We start from the raw sequence: 21,829 nt of genomic DNA, 5'->3' as shown, positions 1-21,829 counted from the left end.
GGATGGCATACGTACCTCAAAACCGTCCGTATGAATGAGCCCTTACTGAATGCAATAGTCAGTTGATAAAAGTAACAAATACTAACCTAACAAGCTACTTAACCATATGGCCAGGTCTTCCTGCATTGGTACCAGGGAGGCTTCATGGCGAACAGCCAACCACTGATCATACTGCGAAACATCTGACAGACCCGGGCCATGTCTTGGAGTAAGAGGACTTCTTGAACTTAACAAAAGATCATCTCCAAACCAAACCTAGACAAAATAACAACAATATATAAGTTATACAAGATAACTATTTCTAGAACCATACTATCGGAATAGTAAGCATCACATATCTTCGGCCAAACACTAAGACAGCTACACATTGACAAAACCACCCTTACATGCAGCACCCAATAGCCATGCGACTTGGCAGGCTGCTGACCCATAACCAAGGCTTCTCTGCAAAACTGGGAAACCATAGCTTCATTCACATGAGGTTGTCACACTGTTCGGCTGACTATGACAGTACACAGCGCACCAAATAGGACAACTCCATTGACTAGTAAAAAAGTGGCTCTCGGGACATGCTAGAAAGCCAGAGATTATAAGGTAAAAGAATGAGGGGTGACTTGTGTATGCATTTTTACCTGAACTGCATGATTCATATTTTTCTGAAGTTTACGCCGAGCTTCTAAAAAAAAAAAACAAAAAAAAAAAAGATTAGGGTGCATTATACATTTACCAAGTCAAGCAGTATAGATATAGAATTTACAGCAAGATGGCAGGAAAGACTTAAATTCTGACTAAAGTTGATAAGCACCTCCTGAATAATGTACAGTACAGACAGAGTTAGATGCAGACAGTGTTAGGTAGCATTTCTGAAGATTGGTGTGAAAAATGGATTTATTTTCTAGGATTGTAGCTTAACTTGGAGGACTGGGGTGTGTCCTAAACTGCTGTGTCCATCTCTGCATTCAAACTGCTCCTTCCCTCTGCTGTAATATCTAACCAGAATCACACACCAGTGACCCAAAGTCCATATAGTTGTCCAGTCCTGGAATATAAATACATTTTTTACAGTCCTGATGCCACCAACATCACACAAAGTCCATAGAGCTCCAGAACTGCTACTCAGCACGGTATGGAGCTTTGTATGGATAAACTCCATTTAAAAGGATTTCCTGGTCCCTCCTTTAATGTTCCTATTGCACCCTATACAAATGATAATGCATACCAATTGTGGAAGTAAAATGGTCCGGTCACTGCATGGCGTCCATGCCAAAGAGATGCATTTAAAGACCGGTCAGGTCGATTTGGGACCCTAAACCAACTACAGGTCCCTAAGGACCTGTGGTTTAGGCTTCCAAATCAACCTTTAAGAAGTCTTTAGGTGTAAAAAAAAAAATAAATAAATTTAAAAGCTATAACATTTATAAATGCCTAGATGTGAGTCTGAGACAAATTGTGGTATGAACAGGGGGGCGGGGGAAGGGAAGAGTTGGGGTGAATGGATGTACAACTCAAAAGTTTATTACTCAGGCTACCTCCTTCAGTGTTGTCTGCAGAAACCATTAGGTGTAAGGCCGGCGGCACACGTGGCATGTTGAACCCGTTTTTGGGCCGTTTTTAAGCATCCGTTAAAAAACGCATGCGTGTTTGGAAACGCATCAGTGTTTGAATGATTTGATCAATTATCTTAATTAATACTGGTCAAAAACGGATGCATTTTTTTAACAGACTGCTTAAAAATGGTCCAAAAACGGATTCAAAACGCCACATGTGCTGCCGGCCTAAGGGTGAAGACACACGTGGCGTTTTTAGTTAGTGTGTTTTCAGATCGTTAAAAACGCATCTGTTTTTTAAAAACGCATGCGGTTTTGTCCAGTTTTCCGAATTTGCGCAATTAAAAAACGGACAAAAAAAACGCATGCGTTTTTAAAAACCGGATGCGTTTTTTAAAGCATGCGTTTTTAACTAACTAAAAACGCCACATGTGTCTTCACCCTAAGGGTGAAGACACACATGGCGTTTTTGGGCCGTTTTTACTAAGTGCGTTTTCAGATCGTTAAAAACGCATGCGTTAAAAAACGCATCCGTTTTTTGAAAACGCATGCGTTTTTGTCCGTTTTTCATTGCGCAATTTTGGAAAAACGGACAAAAACGGATGCATTTTCAAAAAACGCACGCGTTTTTTAAAAACGGATGCGTTTTTTAACGCATGCGTTTTTAACGATCTGAAAACACACTTAGTAAAAACGGCCCAAAAACGCCATGTGTGTCTTCACCCTAAGGGGGCTGAAACTTGGGATCCTGTGTCCTTATTTGCACAAACTACAAGAGCACAAGACAAAAAAGGTAAGCATCAGTAAAGGTTATCAGATGGGGAACCTCCACTGGCCCTGCACTTAACTATTCATAGGATAGATTCCCACTCTAGGCATGTGGAGTTTACACTGTTTTGAAACTCAATACAATAGCCGAGAGGACCAATTACATTGTGGGTAACATTTGCATTTAACAGATGTTAACATTGTGTTAACCTTGCATTTTGTAAACACAAATGTTATCAGCAATGTAATTAAACAAATCTCCTCTTCTCAACGTTTGTAACGCAATGTAAACGTCACATGTGGACACGGCCTTAATATCCCAGAAGTCTCACCTTTTCTTTAAGAACGCTCCAACGCTCCTGGAACTGCTTTACAGTTAAACATTTGCTTCCATGACCTTCAGAAAGACATATTATACACATTAAGTACACAGTTATTTGAACAATGCTCTTTATATTCATTGTTTAAGGGTGCGTCCACACATTTGGTTTTTCAGATGTGGTTTTTGGAGCCAAAAGCAGGTGTGGATGATAATGAGTTGAGATAAATAATTGATGCCAATTGTTGCTACTCCTGCTCCTACTTTGGGCATCAAATACTGCATCTGAAAACCTGAACGTGTGGTCGCACCGTAAAGGTGAAGACACACATGGCGTTTTTGGGCCGTTTCTACTAAGTGCGTTTTCAGATCGTTAAAAACGCATGCGTTAAAAAACGCATCCGTTTTATAAAAACGCGTGCGTTTTTGTCCGTTTTTCATTGCGCAATTTCGGGAAAACGGACAAAAACGCAGTAAAAACAGCCCAAAAACGGCCCAAAAACGCCACGTGTGTCTTCACCCTAAGGGGTGAAGACACACGTGGCGTTTTTGGGCCGTTTTTACTGAGTGCGTTTTCAGATCGTTAAAAACGCATGCGTTAAAAAACGCATCCGTTTTTTAAAAACGCATGCGTTTTTTGAAAACGCATGCGTTTTTGTCCGTTTTTCAGTGCGCAATTTCGGAAAAACGGACAAAAACGCATGCGGTTTCAAAAAACGCATGCGTTTTTAAAAAACAGATGCGTTTTTTAACGCATGCGTTTTTAACGATCTGAAAACGCACTCAGTAAAAACGGCCCAAAAACGCCATGTGTGTCTTCACCCTAAGGCCGGTGGCACACTTGGTGTTTTGAACCGTTTTTTAAGCAGTCTCAAAAGCATTTTCAAAAACGCATGCATTTAACAGACTGCTTAAAAATGGACCCAAAACGCCACATGTGCCACCACCCTAAGGATGCTTATCTTGAGAAAGCAAGAGCCTAGACATTAGTCAGATAAGTGCAGAATTTATATCTTGGAAGAAACAAGATTTTGGGAATAGATGTCAGGGAACCTGAACCTCTACCAATAGCCCACTCTTAAAGGAAATCTACCATTTGATTTCATGCATTATGAACCACACATACCTTGGGAATGGTGTAGCTACACTGATGCAGAAACATATCTTGTTGAATACCTGATCCGAGTAATTTTGCTGAAAAAAGAGAATTATTCTCACCGTTAATTCGGTTTCCATTAGTCCACCATGACGGCCCCAACTGGAGGATGACCCTTGACCTCTGTAGGGACAGGAAGCAGAGAGGTTAAATACCCCACCCCGGCATCCGTACACCAGTGGCTACCAAATAACTACACCGGCCTTGGATGCAACCCATTTATTGTATGTTATCAATTCACACATAACAAATAGGCAATTTTAACTTAATCAAAATACAGGGTGGGAAATATATATGGGCCGTCATGGTGGACTAATGGAAACCGAATTAACGGTGAGAATAATTCTCTTTTTCCATAGCGTCCCCCATGACGGCCCCAACTGGAGATGTACCAGATTACATAGTTAGGGGGGGGACAACAGCTTGTAAGACCTTCCTTCCGAAGGTTAGGTCTCTAGCACTTTGGACATCTAGCCTATAGTGTTTAGCAAAAGTTAGGTGAGTAGACCAGGTGGCTGCTCTACATATGTCCTCTAGAGAGGCCCCACGTTTTTCCGCCCAAGAGGCTGCTACCCCTCTGGTCGAGTGGGCCCTAATAGTCCCTGAAATGTCCAGGTTGTTGGCATCATAAGCTTCTTTGATGACCGTTCTGATCCACCTGGCGATGGATGCTTTTGAAGCTTTTCTGCCTTTGTTTTTTCCCCTAAATTGTAGGAGAATGTTGTCGTCCTTTCTCCAGGATTTGGTCTCTTCGAGATAATGTAGCAGGCATCTTCTGACATCCAATGTATGCCACTCCCGTTCTTTGGCATGCTTTGGGTTCTGGCAGAAGGAAGGTAAAACAATCTCCTGATTACGGTGAAAAGATGATGCTACTTTAGGTGTGAAGGTTTTATCTAACATTAGCACAATTTTATCCTCACACAGTCTAAGATATGGTTCTTTAATTGATAAACTCTGGATTTCCCCTACACGCCTAGCTGTTGTTATGGCTATGAGAAAGGAAATTTTCAGCGTTAATTCTCTGAGTCTAACCGTCTCGAGAGGTTCAAACGGTATTTTTGTGAGGTAGTCTAGCACTAATGAAAGATCCCAGTTTGGGATATTTTGCTTTATATGTGGTCTTAGTCTAGCAGTCGCTTTGACAAACCTTTGGATCCATCTGTTTTCTGCTAATGAGGTGTCGAAAAAGGCACTGAGGGCTGAAATCTGGACTTTTAAAGAACTTGTTTTAAGGCCCTTGTCGAATCCCGCCTGCAGGAAGTCTAGCACCTGTGAAATATTAGGGGATAGTTGGTTAGGAGGAGTCCTGCCACAAAAGGATACAAATTTACCCCATATTCTTGAATAGATTTTGTGGGTGACTGGTTTGCGGCTTGCTTTAAGTGTAGAAATTACCTCGCTTGACAGTCCTTTGGCAATCAGCAACATCCTTTCAGGATCCACGCCGAGAGCTGGAGAGCCTGTGGATTTGGATGGTACACTGGACCCTGGAATAGGAGATTGTTTACTGGTTCCAGCCTGACAGGTTCTTCTAATGCCATCTTCCCCAGCCACGGAAACCAGTTCCTCTTTGGCCACCAGGGAACAACGAGAATAACTTTCGCTTGGTCTTCTCTGATCTTTTGAACAACTCTCGCTATGAGAGGTATAGGAGGAAAAGCATACATTAGAGGCCCACTCCAAGTCTGACTGAAGGCGTCCCTCTGGCCAAACGGAGTATTTGGTTCCAGAGAGAAGAAATGGGGAACCTTGGTATTTTTGCTGGAGGCAAAGAGATCTGTCACTGGTTGTCCCCATTTTTGTGTGAGCTGTAGAAAGATGTTCTCGTTCAAGCACCACTCGTTGTGGTCTATAGTCTGACGACTCAGATAGTCCGCTATTAAATTCTTTTCCCCCTTTAGATGGGTGGCTGAGAGAGAGCAGATGTTTGCTTCTGCCCAAGCAAATATTTTGTCTGAGAGACTGAGGAGATCTGGGTTCCTGGTACCCCCCTGATGACGGAGATACGCCACTGTGGTGGTGTTGTCTGAGTAAATTCTTATATGACTCTCCTTCAGGCTTTGAGTGCTGGCTCTTAAAGTCTCTAGGACAGCTCTTAATTCTCGAAAGTTCGAGGAACGGGATCTGATTGTCGATGGCCATAGCCCCTGAATGGGTCGCCCTGCTATATCTGCTCCCCAACCTGACAGACTTGCGTCCGTCTGAATGTTTATCACTGGCCAGGGATGCCATGACACTCCTCTTTCCAGGTTTGAAGAATTTGTCCACCAATCCAGGGATTGCTTGACTGCTATCGATATCTGGACCTTCTGATTCAAGTGTTGGGGATTTTTGTCCCAGGAGGTCAAAACCCAGTTTTGAAGGGCTCTGGTGTGACTTTGACTCCACTGTACGCTTTGAATGGAGGATGTCATAAGCCCCAGTATCCTCATGGCTTCCCTTATTGTGCAATGATTCCTTTTTTGAAACGTCATAATCTGTTGTCTTAGTCTTGCTGCTTTTTCTGGTGGCAAAAAGGACATCTGCTGGATCGAATCCAACAATGTTCCTAGAAACACGACTTTTGTATTTGGGACTAGTCTGGATTTTTCCAGATTTATCATCCAACCTAACTGTTGTAGGATTGTCCTTGTAATATCTTGGTGGCGTATTAGCTCCTGTTCTGAACCGGCCACCACTAGCAGATCGTCCAGGTAGGGAATAACTAGTATCCCTTTTTGCCTCAGATAAGCTATCACCTCGACCATGATCTTTGTGAATGTCCTTGGGGCTGAAGAAATCCCAAAGGGCAGCGCCTTGTACTGGTAGTGGACCTCTTCTCCCCAAGGCGATCGAACTGCAAATCTGAGGAACTTCTGAGATTTTGGATGTATCGGCACATGGTAATATGCATCTCTCAGGTCTATTGTACACATAAATGCTCCTTGTTGTATCAGGACGACTGCCGAGCTCACGGTTTCCATCTTGAATTTTCGATAGAGTATATGGCTGTTTAATCCTTTTAGATTGCAAATCATTCTGAAGGCACCGTTCGGTTTTTTTATTAAGAAGAGGGGAGAGTAGTGTCCCTCTCTTAACTGTTTTTGGGCTACCGGGATGATGACGTCCAGTCGAATTAGTTTTTGTATCTCCAACCATAATGAGTTTGAGAGATTTTCTGAGGGCTGCTCGGTCAGAACAAATTTTCTGGGAGGAAGAGAGGTTAATTCTAAATGGTAACCTTCCCGAAGAATACTTAGTATCCAGGGGTTTGATGTTATCTGAGTCCATTGAGAGTGGAACTTTAACAGTCTTCCCCCCACCCTGGCGTCATTGTTTTCTATAAGCCGGGGCAGAGTTGCTGGCACTGAGTAGGAAGCCTCTTCCTTTCCCTCCTTTAGGGTAGCTCCATCTACCTTGCTTGCCTTTCCCTCTAAAGGGCTGTTTCCTGTCCTTAGCGTCCCGAAAGGGCTGTTTCCTGGGGTTACTCCTGGACTCCGGGAACCCCTTCTTCCTATCCGCCGCCTTTTCCAAAAGCGTGTCGAGTTCTGAACCGAAAAGATATTCCCCCTCGAATGGAATTCCACATAACTTTGATTTTGACCTGAAATCACCGGTCCATTGGCGAAGCCAGAGTGACCTTCTAACCGAATTTGACAGTGCCCCTTCCTTGGCACTTATTCTTACTCCCTCCGCTGAGGCATCTGCAATGAAGGCTGTAGCTGCTTTTAAGGTGGAGAATGTGCCCAATAACATTTCTCTTGGAGTGCCGTCTCTAACATGACCTTCCAATTCTGAAATCCAATGAAACAAAGTGCGCGCCATGGACGTCGTAGTAATATTAGATTTTAGATTCAACATGGCACATTCCCATGTCTTTTTTAGAAGGCTGTCCGCCTTCCTATCCAGAGGATCCCTTAGCTGAATTGCATCCTCGAATGGAAGATCCGTCTTTTTAGTCATTTTGGTGACTTGAACATCGACTTTGGGGGTAGAGTTCCAAATTTTTGCTTCTGTTTCATCAAAGGAGAGACGGTTTTTAAACTCTCTAGAAATGGAGATTCTACTCTCTGGTTCTCTCCATTCCTCAAGTATCAGCTCCTTAAGAGTGTTATTTATGGGAAACACTCGCCTCTTCTTAACCTTAAGGAGTCCGAATAACTCATCTTGAATGGATTTAGTTTCCTCTATCTCCTCGATCTTGAGGGTATCCCTCATAGCCTTTAGAAGTGGTTCCAGATCTTCTGAAGCTAGTAAATATCTAGATTCCATTTTACATGCTGAATTGGATGGTCCTGGCTCCATATCAATAGATTCCTTGGTCCCTTCCGAGTCCGATGCGGAGTCTGACATGGATTCCATAACTCGTTGTCTTTTATGCAGAGGCTCTTGAGGTATAAGAGCTGTTATAGATGAAGCTATAGATGTTTTAACCTCATCCCTTATAAAACTGCGCATTTCATCCACAAAAGAAGACCTCTCTTCTCTGAGTAGGTTATCCACACAGGTTTTACAGACTGGTTTTTTGTAGTCTGCAGGGAGCTTTTCTGAGCACATGTTGCACTTTCTTGAAGCGGCTCTTTTCGCGCTCGACTGATCTTTAGCTCTCCCTTTATCCTTCTCCTTTTCCCTGGGCTCCTACCAAGGAGAAGGAGAAGTAATTAGTCCTTAACCGGACCCTATGTGATAATACAGGGATATGTGGGTGACCCACCACCCTATCCCTAATTAACCCTACTTACAGGGTTCAAGGATAAGAGATCCAGACTCGCAGCCTCCATGCCATGCGTCTCCATATTCCCAATTGTGGGACCAGCGGTATCAGTAAGCCTAAACATTATAACAGAAGTGAAATAAATTCTGCTTTTAACCAATCTGAATACAAATAAAGGAGTACCTGAGGTATCTTGAAATGAGGGATATACTGCACAGGTCCCTAAGAGAGACACATACATGTATATAGGCCTGAATCTGGATAAGACACATATGAGGCAACCAAACAGCATGTAACCGACCTTGATGGCTGGAAATGCCTAGAATAGCGTCCGGTCTCAGGGATGCTTGAGTCAGGGCTAAAGGAGCGACTGTTAGACCTCAGATCAACATGACTATCTCGCTTTTGAATCTTACCGCTCCACGCTCCTGTTTCCGGGCCGCGCCATCGTGACGTCACATCCGGTCCCGTCATTTCCAGCGGAAGTCGTCACCAGAGTCGGACGGCAGCCGGTTCCACGTGACTTCCGCGATGGACACGCTCCGGGTGTCCTTAGCTGCGCAGAGCTGCGGGCAGAGCCGGAGAAAATGGCGTCTCTGCTTGTGGCAGAGGAAAGGACCGAAGTCCGATCGAGGCCGAGACCGCCTTAGGGTAAGGGACGACTCCCTGCGCCACTTAGGTCCCCCCTCACCGTCCCAACCGCTGGGGATGAGGAGAGACTTCTCTCTACCACCTGCCCTGTGTAGGGACAGGAAGCCACTGGTGTACGGATGCCGGGGTGGGGTATTTAACCTCTCTGCTTCCTGTCCCTACAGAGGTCAAGGGTCATCCTCCAGTTGGGGCCGTCATGGGGGACGCTATGGAAAAAGTGAATTAGTCTCACCGGTAATTCTGTTTCCATAAGTCCACCATGACGGCACCTGGAGGTTGCACCTTGACCTTTGGTAGGGACAGGAAGTTGCGAAAGGTATAAGGCCCCTCCTCTGCCGCTGTTCCCCAGTGTCTTCCAAATAACCACCGGGGTTCCAGTAGAGAGCTAGAAGATATTAGCCAGACATCATTAATAACACAGGGCAGGGTAAATATAGCCGTCATGGTGGACTTATGGAAACAGAATTACCGGTGAGACTAATTCACTTTTTCCATTACGTCCCCCATGACGGCACCTGGAGACTTACCAGATAAATAGATTAGGGAGGGACCACAGCCTGGAGAACTTTCCGTCCAAAACTCAAGTCATGGCTAGAAGGTAGATCCAGGCGGTAATGTTTTGGGAATGTCGATGTACTTGACCACGTAGCTGCCTTGCAGATTTGGGAGATGGATGCTCCCCGTTTCTCTGCCCAGGAAGTAGCCATAGCTCTGGTAGAGTGGGCTGTTATGTTTTTTGAGAGACTCACATCTTGTAGCTGGTAGGATTTAGAGATGGTCTGTTTTATCCACCTAGCAATGGTGGAACTTGATGATTTCTCTCCTTTATTTTTTCCCCCAAACTGAATAAAAAGGTTTCTGCACTTTCTGAAAGATTTGGTTCTGTCTAGATAGATTATGACAGCTCTTCTGACATCAAGGGTATGCCAGAGCGCTTCCTTCTCATTCTTTGGGTTGTTACAGAAAGATGGTAAAACGATTTCCTGACTTCTATGGAAGTCTGAGACTACTTTTGGGAGGAAAGACGTATCTAATTTTAGTACTATCTTGTCTTCCGAGATGATCAGGAAGGGTTCCTTGGAGGATAGGGCCTGCAGTTCTCCAATTCTCCTGGCGGATGTTATGGCCACAAGGAAGGAGGTTTTGAGAGATAGGTCTTTCAGGCTGCATTCCGAGAGTGGTTCGAACGGAGGCTTCGTAAGGGAGTCTAGGACTAGTGATAAGTTCCATTTTGGTATATCTGATCGGATTGTAGGTCGCAGTCTTAAGACTGCTTTCATGAACATCTTCACCCACTTGTGCTCTGCTAAGGGGAAGTCAAAACAGGCGCTTAGGGCCGAAATTTGGACCTTAAGGGTGTTAGGTCTTAACCCTTTAGAGAACCCATCCTGTAAAAAATCAAGAATTTTAATGATATCCGGTTTGCCCGGAATCGGGGAAAGGTCCCCACGCCAGGATATATACTTTTTCCAGATCTTGTAGTATATTTTGTTGGTGATTGGTTTCCTGCTTGCTATTAGGGTCTGTATAACCTGGTGAGAAACCCCCTTAGCTAGGAGCAATTCCCTTTCAGGACCCAGGCCGCCAGGTTCAGAAACTTCGGGTCTGGGTGAAGAAGAGGACCCTGGTGTAGCAGATCCCTTCTGCAGGGAAGGAAGATGGGTCCTGAGATTGCTAGTTTTAAGAGAAGTGGGAACCAAGGTTTTTTCGGCCAGAATGGTGCTACTAGGATCACTGTCGTCCGACTCGATTGAATTTTTTGTAAGGTCCTGGAGATTAGGGGAAATGGAGGAAAAGCGTATGCTAGATTTGTCCCCCATGATTGGCTTAGGGCATCCAGTCCCAGGGGGTTGTCCTTGGGTGAGATGGAAAAAAAAATACCTCTGTTTGAGTATTCTTTTTTGAGGCAAACAGATCTATCGACGGAGAGCCCCATTTCTGGGTTAGAGAAAGAAAAACTTCCCTGTTCAGGGACCATTCGTGTGGGTCCATCTTTTCTCTGCTCAAGAAGTCCGCTGACTGATTCTCTGACCCTTTTAGGAATACCGCTGTTAAGGAATCTAGGTGATTTTCTGCCCAGGAGAAGATCTTCTTGGTGACCTCCATCAGGTCCGAGGATCTTGTGCCCCCTTGACGACGTAGATAGGCCACAGTGGTCACATTGTCTGACAGGATCCTGATATTTTTTACCTGGGTTTTGGGTAGCCTTTTTAGTGTTTCCCATACTGCCGATAATTCCCTTAGGTTTGAGGACTGTCTTCTCATCCAAGGGGACCATGACCCCTGAAGGTAACGGTCTGGAAGAACGGCTCCCCATCCTGAGGAACTGGCGTCTGTTTGGATGATCAGGACTGGAGTCGGATTCCATGGTATTCCCTTTTCTAGATGCTGTTGGTATTTCCACCAGTTTAGAGAATTTTTGACTTCCAGGGGAATGACCTTCCTGAAGTCTAAATGATCCAAGTTCTTGTCCCAAATTTTTAATGTCCACGCCTGTAGTGTTCTTACATGGAACTGGCTCCATGATACACAATTTATGCAAGCTGTTAGAAGACCTAGCAGTCTCATGGCTGAACGGACGCTGCATGATTTTTTCCCCTGGAATTTGTCTATGAAGGAGGTAAGGGATTCTCTCTTGTCTTGTGGAAGAAAAGAAGTTTGGCGCCTGGAATCTAACATTACTCCTAAGAATCTTGTCTCCCTCTGGGGATCTAGATGAGACTTTTGGAAATTTATAATCCAGCCCAGATTTTCCAGGGTTCGTATTGTCCGATCTCTGTGATTGAGAAGAGTCAGGGTCGAGTCTGCCACTATGAGGAGGTCGTCCAGATATGGAATAATTGAGATTCCTTCTTTCCTCAAGAATGCCGTCACTTCTGCCATGACCTTTGTGAAGGTCCTGGGGGCTGATGAAATTCCGAAGGGCAAGGCTCTGAATTGGAAGTGGCAGACCTTCCCTTGAGGTGATTCCACCGCGAATCTTAGGAATTTCTGATGATTCTTGTGTATGGGGACATGATAGTAGGCGTCCTTTAGGTCGATGGTGCACATTTGTGCGCCTGGAGGAATTAGTGGGGTAGCTGTCCTTACTGATTCCATCTTGAAATATTTGTATTTTATGTTCTTGTTTAGCCGCCTGAGGTTTATAATAAGTCGAAGGGTCCCATTTGGCTTTTTCACAAGAAATAAGGGGGAGTAGAATCCCTTCTTTTCTTCTTCTTTGGGAACTGTAACAATTACCTTCATTGTTAACAATTCTTGAAGATTCTTCCATAGCTGTATTGTCATTCTCCGAGATGTTAGGTTGGAGACAAGAAATTTTTGTTGTGGAGGGGAGCTGAATTCTATCTGATAACCTGACTTGATGATACTCAGGATCCACTTGTTTGATGTGATCGTTTCCCATCTGTGGAAAAAGAAAAGAAGACGCCCCCCTACCTGGTAGTCACTGTTTTTTTGATTGATGTGGAAGGTTGGAGAATAGATATCCTCGGCCTCTTCCACCTTTGTTGAAGGACCAGCGGCCCTGTTTTCCTCTGCCTCTGGAGTCTTTAGGATCTTTGGAATTCCGAAAGGAATAGTTTTTCTGGGGTTTCTTAATTTCTGGAAAACCTTTCTTTTTATCAGAGGCTTTTTCCAGAAGAGTATCCAGTTCAGCGCCGAACATGAAGTCTCCTGTGAATGGGATGTTGCAGAGCTTCGTCTTGGATTTTACATCCCCTCCCCACTGTCTAAGCCAAATAGCCCTACGGACTGAATTAGATAGAGCCCCTTCTTTTGCTGACAGTCTGATGTTTTCTGCTGAAGCATCAGCAAGAAAACCTGTCGCTGAACGCAGCAGTGGTATCGTTTGTAGAAGGAGATCCCTGTCCGCATCTGTTTTAAGGTGGTCTTCCAATTCTCCTAACCAAAAGAACAGAGTTCTCGCTACCGAAGTAGCAGCTATGTTAGACTTGAGGCTAAGCATGGAAGATTCCCAGACTCTACGGAGTAGGGCATCAGCCTTTCTGTCCATGGGGTCTCTTAATTGGGAAGAGTCCTCAAATGGTAGGTCCGTTTTTTTCACCACCTTAGACACTTGGATGTCTACCTTGGGGGGGCTGTCCCAGGTTTCTGTCTCTTTGGGGTCAAAGAGTAACCTGTTCCTGAACTCTTTAGTGATGTTTGCCCGCCCCTCAGGATTCTTCCATTCCTCTTGGACGATATCTTTTAGGGTCTGATTTATGGGAAAAACCCTTTTCCTTTTGGATTTTAACCCTCCAAACAGTTCGTCTTGGATGGATTTTGGCTCTACCACCTCTTCCACGTTAAGCGTATTGCGTACAGCTTTAAGGAGGTTATCCAGTTCCTCATTAGAAAAGAGGTATTTTGAGGTTCCTTTATCCTCGGACACCGAGGAGACATCATCAAGCGAGTCCTTCCAAGAATAGGTAGGAGCCGCAGAGTGTTTATCATAGTCCGAATCAGTATCATGGGATCTAAGTTTTTTAGGAGCTGGCTCTTGATATAAATCCGGATCCTGGTCAAGTTCAGGTTCGGGATTTGGCTCAGGACCGAGTCCCGGTACCGGTCGGTTTAAATTGGTAAACATCATAAGAGAGGATTGGAATTCCTCCCGCATGGCCGCTTTAAGCTCATTTAACATTGACTCCTTTTCCTGTTGTAAGGCCCTGGCTAGGCATTCAGAACATAGTGATTTTGGATACGTATCTGATAATCTTATATTACAGGAAAGACATCTTTTTGATTTAGTAACACATTTTCCTTTTTTGGGGTCTTTATCTTTCTTCTCCTTGTCCTTAGGTCTAGAAGAGTCGTCCTAGGACAAGGAGACAGACTATATTAAAATCCAGGCAATAATGCACAACAAATTTTTTATCCCCTTTAAGCAAAGTTTTGGTTGTACTCACGGTACCCGGGACAATGGGGGAAGAACCAAGGTCGTCCGCCATAGTAAAGGATATTTCCACAGCTTCAGTAGTGAACTCGTTGGTGGTATAGAGGCTGACACAAAGCAGGAAGCACTTTTAAACTTCCCGCCACCTTCTAAGCCAATCAGATGGCTTCTTTAAGAGTCACGTGACCCAACCCGGAAGTCGGGCGTACTGCGCATGCGCGAATCGGCCGGCGATACACGGCCGTCGCGCAGTACGCACCGGCGTTCACAGGAGGCAGTAGCTGTGGGAGGTAGCGCCCGGAAGCCGGGAGGCACCTCATCCAGGGTCCGGAGACCCATGCTCCCCTCGGCTTCAGCTCCAGGCCGCAGGAGGAGGGGAGCCAGGACACGTCCTGCAAGACGCCCGGCCAGGAAGGGAGGTACAGCCCCCGCTCGCGGCCCGTCCTGGGGGGTTTCTAATTTCATCCCCCCCCCCCCCCCAAGGGGAGAGACGAGGTCTCGCAACCCTGACCCTTGGTAGGGACAGGAATACACTGGGGAACAGCGGCAGAGGAGGGGCCTTATACCTTTCGCAACTTCCTGTCCCTACCAAAGGTCAAGGTGCAACCTCCAGGTGCCGTCATGGGGGACGTAATGGAAAAACTATTTTATGCCATTGATAAACACATTACATAAAGCTTTCTGAACTGTCCACACAGGACTTATAAACCTGAGCTGGATCACTCATACACAGCAGCTGGGGGATGGTGCAGCAATTGATTACTTCTGCCTGCTACATCATTCTCTGGTGCAGTGCGTGGCTAACGTGAAGAAAAGGCGCTGAGCCAGGCAAAGGAGCATCAGAGCTTTACTATCATCATTTTAGAATTGTTTTTTCAGCAAAACTACTCAGCACAGGGATTCTCTGCATCAGTGTAGCTACAGTAATCTCAAGGTACGTTTGGTTCATACTGCATCAAAACAAATGGAATGTTTCCTTTCATACACAAGTTCTGGGAACGTATATCATGCAAAATATATGTCCCCATAGACACCTATGGTGTGCAGCCATGGCACTGTGAGCACCGTTGCTGGGAAGAAGATAGTGCATGCTCTATCCTTCCCTGTATGTACGGCCAGGGACCATGCCTTGCTATGGAACGGAGAGGGGTGTGCTACACTTTCATGTGAAAGTAGACCCCAAAAAATTCTGGATCATTTTGGCTCCCCGATATTTCCGCTTTTTTGGATTATTGAAGGAGTAGCCAAAAAATTGCATTAGTAGACTAATACATACAGTTATATTAATGAGTTTTTAATAGTTAATCAGAACATTGATTTATGCAAAGGTTAAAAGACAGTCACCTTCTAAAAATACAGAATAATGACCAGATCTGCTCTCCAAGGCGTTCCTTGTCATAAGGTCATTTTCACTTTTACACAAGAGAGAAATCTGAGAGGCAATCTGTGACCACACATTATCCTCCAGCTCCATTACACGCCATTAGTATAAGGGCAGACACATTACTCCAAGCTCCACATCCATCACTAGAATTTACATGTAAACAATTGGGTATTTTGCACCATTCTTGCTCTTTGGCATTTTAGTATTGATATAAAGATGGGTCTCCTGCCTCCCACATTGGCTCACAGGCAAAAATGGTATTGCATAGAGAACTTTATAATATTTCTAGGCATAGTTTTCCGGTTTTATCTTTATTTAAATTAGCTTCTTAGCCCGCTGTTGGCGTGGCATATAAAGCGCCCTACATAATGTTGTATTACCTTGTGGGGTGCTTTGGGAGCTGGTAGACTGCCTTCTGAGTGTTAAATATACCCTAGAAGCATTTTTGTTTCCTTCAGTGATCTTTAACTAATTTTCACTTTGTCTTAAGGTGATGACATCAATTTATTAACGGAAAAAAAATCCATGATCTAAAATTTCTTAGTGACCCTGAGTGAACCAGAGACCACCATGGATCATTAGAACAAAGGGACATGCTGCTCCTCAGTGTCTTCACTGGGTCCATTACTTAACATAAAAAGATTTTATAGATCTACAGTATATCGCTTCTTTTCAGCGAAACAATTATCTTCCATTTGGAATAGTTTTTAAGTATTTTCCAGTATTTTTTTCCCTTTGGAAACAAACCCACCATTGATGCATCTGGTAGTAAACACTTGAAATCCTTGTTCCCTTTCCCAGCCCCATGCTGGAGTGGAAACATGCATGTCACTACACCCACACAGGCAGGCTGAGCATATGAAATCAGAGAAAAGCAGGGTCAGATATTTGGGAACCGAGCACAGAGGATAATGCCACATCTGTTCTGGCAGTACAATTTCCACGCTTCTCCGCACATGCTACATCGCTTCACTACTAAAGAATGACAACCTGAAAACTATGAGCTCACACAAGCCTGACTTATAGAGGCTGTGGAATACTAGAAATGAGCATATATTGATGCTTAGTTACTGCCTGAACCCCAGAGCTTCATTCATAATTCTGCTTTTTATACAGGAGTCACTACTGTATATTGCACAATTTGCACTAATTTCCCTAAGACTATAAAGAAAGAAAGAACTTCCATAGTTGTAGAAGGGAACTGAAAATATCCATCACATGCTATAGCTCACGAGTGATGGAAAACATATGAAAAATTCCCCATGAAGTTCTTGTATATACTCTTATGACTTAGTCACTGAATTGTAAAATTATGAGATCTCAATATATGTGTACGATTACTGATGTACGTCATAGACCTATAGGAAATATGATGCAACAACACAGGGTTTTGTCAGTATACGCTATAGATGGGCACCATAAGAGAGTGGATGCATACCAATAAACAGCACAAGTACAGTAACAATTAACCAGGGGCATAACTAGGAGAGGCAGGGCCCCATAGCAGACTTCTGAAGGGCCCCATAGCAGACTTCTGAAGGGCCTCTTTACATCATATACACATGACAGATACAGCATAAATACGGTACCTCACATATATATTATATACATATTTTGTTGTACAGTGTGCAGCGTAATATGTGTATAATAGTACACATTCTCCATTCTTCAGCGTCAGGTTAGATGACAGGGCCCCCTGACACTGTGCCGCCCCCCAACCCCCCAAGAGGCTTTTAACACTGTAGTTACGCCCCTGCTATTAACGTATAGTCCAAATAGAGATTGAACAATGGCAAATGCCGACACCCAAGAATTCAGTAAAGGACATACTGTATGTAGAAATCTATATCCTCGGGCAATAGGACTGAACATTCAGAGCAGCTGCCCACATGGGCCACCAATGATGGGAATTTGCATCTTGAATACCAATGCAAAAAGCCAAGGAATTGACATTTGAGAACAGAGCGCGCCTTCACAGATGAGAAATGCCAACTTATATTATCTCTATGTGGAAAAGATTAGCATCAGAATTATAAGAACTGTAAAGCCTGTCTCCAAGTACAGAACGCTGGAGATCAATTTGGTGGTTGTTGTTTTCTGTCCGGTCACTCGGTCAAATGCTATGACCTCTGAAGAGAATATGTGAGTTAGCTCATACTAGCTCTTGGGGTGGTAATCTTATTTTCTCTAAGGCCCAGTTCACACCTATGTCTGGGCTTTCTGTTATACTGTGCATTTAAGGAGAGAGTAACAAACTTTATTCATTCCCAATAGACTTTAAAGGGGGTTTTAACATGAAAAAAAATTCTCAAATTTTAACCCCCTAGTGAGGTTTACAGAATAAATAATTTTTAACCCCTTACTTTACAATATTACTCATTTTTACTGCTGTTTTAGCTTCTATAACGGATTGTCAGTGTAAAATTCCAGGGTGTGGGAGGAGACTCTCTAAGCAGACACATTATGATCCATCTAGTTCAGTGAGCTTACAATGTGGTCAGATTATCAGGGTACAGGTTTATATACACTTGCATTTACCTTCTGAACATTGTACTAGTATCTGACAGAAAGAAAGCGAGAGAGGAGGCAGATCAGAGATGAGATCCATTAGATGTCTAGTGCACACAATGACACTCATCTCGCCTACAGCTCTGCTATTCCACAACACACTACATCTGCTGCGTCCCCCCCAAGACAAAGAACTTATATGTCTGTAGCTTATGGTTCTCTCCATGCTGCTGCTGGCAGGATGTCAGTGTCTGTGTATCAGGGTAAGCTCCGTCCTGGACTACAGGGGGCGGGGCTAGAGTGCAGGGAGCAGAGAGAGAGAGAGAAACTCAGCTCCACGGCAGTCACACAGAAATCCAAGATGGCTTCCCCGGCCCCAAGTCAAAAGTTACAGGATCGTGTCAAGGGGCAACTGAAATTGTGTACACCAGGACTGATAGAGACAGGTTGGACTTATATCTGTGAAATGCTGTATTTCTGTTAATAACAGTGAATTAGAGAATGTGTTATTTTGTTATCCTGAGTATATTTAATAAACTTGTCTTTCTATTACGCATCTGTTATGAAAATAGGAAGAAAAAAAAACAAGGTTGTGTATATGTATACAAGTAGTATAAGCTGTGGAGCACAGCGCCCATTTCTGTGGTGCTCCCATTCTCTATGTGAATTCTGGAGATATCTGTGTACAGTGCCCAGCAATCTCAGACACTCCTTTACAATTGAATGGAGCAGCAGGCTGTCCCACAGCCATTATTGAGAAGGGGACCCCCTACAGATTGCTGACGGCCCCTTTCTTAGGATTATTGGGGTCCCAGAAATCGAACCTTCACCAATGAGGTTGTTATCTCCTTACCACGGGATAGGGGGTAACAATAGTGGGCAAAACCCCTTTTAGTTGTGTCGTGTGCACCATAGTACTCATGAGAACATTTCTACAGGACATTGTTGACGGTTTTATTTTTGCAACATGACCCTCTTGGGGTCATTTCAAGGCAAAAATGGGACACAATGAAAAGTTGTAAATAGCTACCACATGAGGATGTTATGTATGAGATCAGAAGCCGCAGGACAATAGGCTGTCGCATCTGTAATCTGTCCTTCAAGCTGGCAGAAAACTACTCCACAGGAAACCATAAAAATCTTATAATGATATTACTAGGACAGAAATTAATTGCTACGGGACTCCGGCTCCATAAGGATAAATCCGTATATGGACCCAACTGAATTTAATGGCAACATCTAGTCTTCTTACCACAAAAAAGAAAATCTGACCATTCACACAATCATTATATAGCTTTCCATGGTGGATAACAAAGGACGGGGAGGGGAATACTCTTTCTTGGGACTTGTTTCTCTTTAAATAACTGAAGCATGAAATGAGACGACACTTCTCTGCACGACAGTCCATTGTAACCAACTTTGTTATAAGGTCGATGGGGTATCATTCTCACCATTTGAATGAAGCGGTTGGTTGAGAATCTCCTTGTGCTCTATTAAATTCTATGGGAGTGCTAGAAATTTCTGAGCACAACGTTTGGACATCAACACTCACATAGACTGGAATTGGTGAGAATGAGCCCATCTCAGGGATCTCAGCAGTCAGCCTCCCACCGATTAGATAGGGGATAACAATTAATCAAACCCTTGAAGAGAAGTATTTTCTATTGCCATCTATATCTACTTTGTGTTCTCCTCCATAACACAAGACCGTAAAACGTATACTAAAAAGCCTATGAGTATATGCAGTCCCTTTTTCAGGGCAGTAGCTAAAGAAGAAAGTGCCATGACACACATTCATGTACATGATACAGCTGTAAGGCCGTGTTCAAACATTGCGTTTTGCTTTGCGTTTCCAAAATATGAAACGAATATATGCCTTTATGAAACACAATGTTACTTCAATTGGTGATCACAGGAGAAGTCTATGCCTTGAGCTGGGAAACGCAACGTAAACGCCACATGTGAACACGGCCTGAAAATGCAGCTAGCACACGTCCGTAAGACCTTGTGGTGCGCATGAGCCCCAACAGCTGTATAGTGTTGCTGTTGCAGTTCAGCCAGGGACACCTTGCATCATATTTCTGTATGATGCAAGGACTCCCACCCACTGCACTCGAGGGATCAGTGCGTGGGTCTGTTACCACGGACCAAGTACGTTTGTGTGTAGCCAATCTGCATGGGAGTTTACCACCACATATATGCACATTTAATTACCTATTGTTGCCAAGCACTTTGGTGGCACCTCATTTTTATAATTTTGCAATCTTTAAAACAGTAAGCTGCGGTCTAAATGATGAAGGCTAATGAGAAGGATGGCCAGCCCAGAGGATGCCCAGCATGTGCCATGCAGTACTGCTTGTACGTGGGTTTTCTCTAGGCTGGAGATAGGAAAGCATGGTTCAGTGGGTTGCATGGAGGGAGGTCACCACGATGCAGGGAACGTAGGCAATTTTAGAGTTTGCCTGATAGAGAAGGTGCAACGACATGAGAGAAGGGTGGAAAGAGGTGCTCCAGATTTTAGAGCATCACCCTCAGTGTATAAGGTTGATCACTATCATAAGAAATATCAAACTTCTTAGAAGAGTCTGCAATACTAGAAAATGATACAGAGGGCAACGTCATAGATGCCAGTAATGTTTGTTATGTTAAAAAGTGGTGGTAGAGCCCCTTAAATTAATAAAAAGATAGATATTAAAACTTAAAACTAAGTTTAGCACGAGAATCTTTAGAATAGTGACTCCTAAACATTTGATTCCTTCCATCCTTGGTCCGGATACTAGCAGGAGCCTCCACGCTGCCTTGTTGCTACTGATGACAATGTCGTTACTAATAGCCACAGTCTAAACCATTACTATCATAGTATTAGAGACTATTCACACAGTGCAAATGTGTCAAATCTAGCCAACCTCCACCTGACAGATATGCAGAGAATCCTTCATCTGACAATCAGCTGAGAGGTGAATGAAAGTCAACAACAATGCAAAAATAACATTTCATATAACGTAAATGCAGAGCTTGTTACATAGTATCATAGGAATTGAGGGAAGGAATTGTGACACTTTGATCACATAAGTTTTGTTTAGCAATAAATTGCAGTTTATGAAGGAGTCAGAGTTGGAAGTTTGGCTACAGACTCCCCTAACAGTATGGAATAACATTTTAAAGTCTTCCATAGAGACATGTACAAACAAGAAACTATAAGGACCTGATTAAAGGGGGTTTCCCATCCTAGTAACTTATGACAGTCACTGACCCCCAGACTGGCCACAAGTGAAGAGTTTTGTAATAGTTCTTCTCCAAAGTAAATGACAGCGTCCACACCAGTCTCTCTGGCTGTGTTCACATCAGATCCATGTATCTTACCATGTATCTGTGGGTTCACAGCACAATGTGAACAGAGCCCAACACCATGTCACATGAGTCACATAACAGACCCCCAGGAGCAAAGCTGCCCCCAGTATGGACACACTCTGTGCAGATGACAGCTGCCTCCCCGGACATTATAGAACACAACCATAACCACAACGCACACATAAAAAGTACATCAGGCACTATACAAGCACAGCTGTCATAGTGCCCCCTGCTGGCCTCCAATCCATAAATCACAGTCCCCCAGTAAAGCTGAATGCGCTGCTCCCTGATACGTACGTGTATCGCGTGGTGTGCACGGCAGGCTGCAGCTAATACTCCCCGTGTTCCGTGCATATAGCTCCACTATCCAGGACCCGGCTCTCCGCTCCCCCGCACACTGCGCGGCTCACACACTCTCTCCAGTTCAGACAAACCGCCGGCCCCGCCTCTTTGCTGATTCTTCATGGTCACTGGCTCCTCGTGACTGCACTGCTACAAACTGTCCAATGAGGAGCTGGGTGGATCCTCTCTGCCTGCAGCCCCGCCCTGGGC

General features: G+C 44.1%; 1 protein-coding gene across 1 annotated transcript in view; it reads right to left on the bottom strand.

Moving 5' to 3' along the window:
* GAS2L3 (growth arrest specific 2 like 3) overlaps positions 1-21,803 on the bottom strand; it is a 31,093-nt gene extending 9,290 nt beyond the window's left edge. The window contains exons 1-4 of the mRNA XM_072146352.1: positions 21,575-21,803; positions 2,648-2,712; positions 633-676; positions 87-255 (exon numbers count right to left, since the gene is read on the bottom strand). Of these exons, the coding sequence (XP_072002453.1) occupies positions 87-255; positions 633-650 (187 nt within the window). The 5' untranslated portion in view covers positions 651-676; positions 2,648-2,712; positions 21,575-21,803. The remainder of the gene's footprint in view (positions 1-86; positions 256-632; positions 677-2,647; positions 2,713-21,574) is intronic.
* Positions 21,804-21,829: the final 26 nt, after the last annotated feature.

This window comes from Engystomops pustulosus, chromosome 4, assembly GCF_040894005.1.
Source record: "Engystomops pustulosus chromosome 4, aEngPut4.maternal, whole genome shotgun sequence".
Taxonomy (NCBI): domain Eukaryota; kingdom Metazoa; phylum Chordata; class Amphibia; order Anura; family Leptodactylidae; genus Engystomops; species Engystomops pustulosus.
The sequence above is the reverse complement of the archived record's forward strand: the minus strand, read 5'-3'. Positions and strand labels throughout refer to the sequence as shown.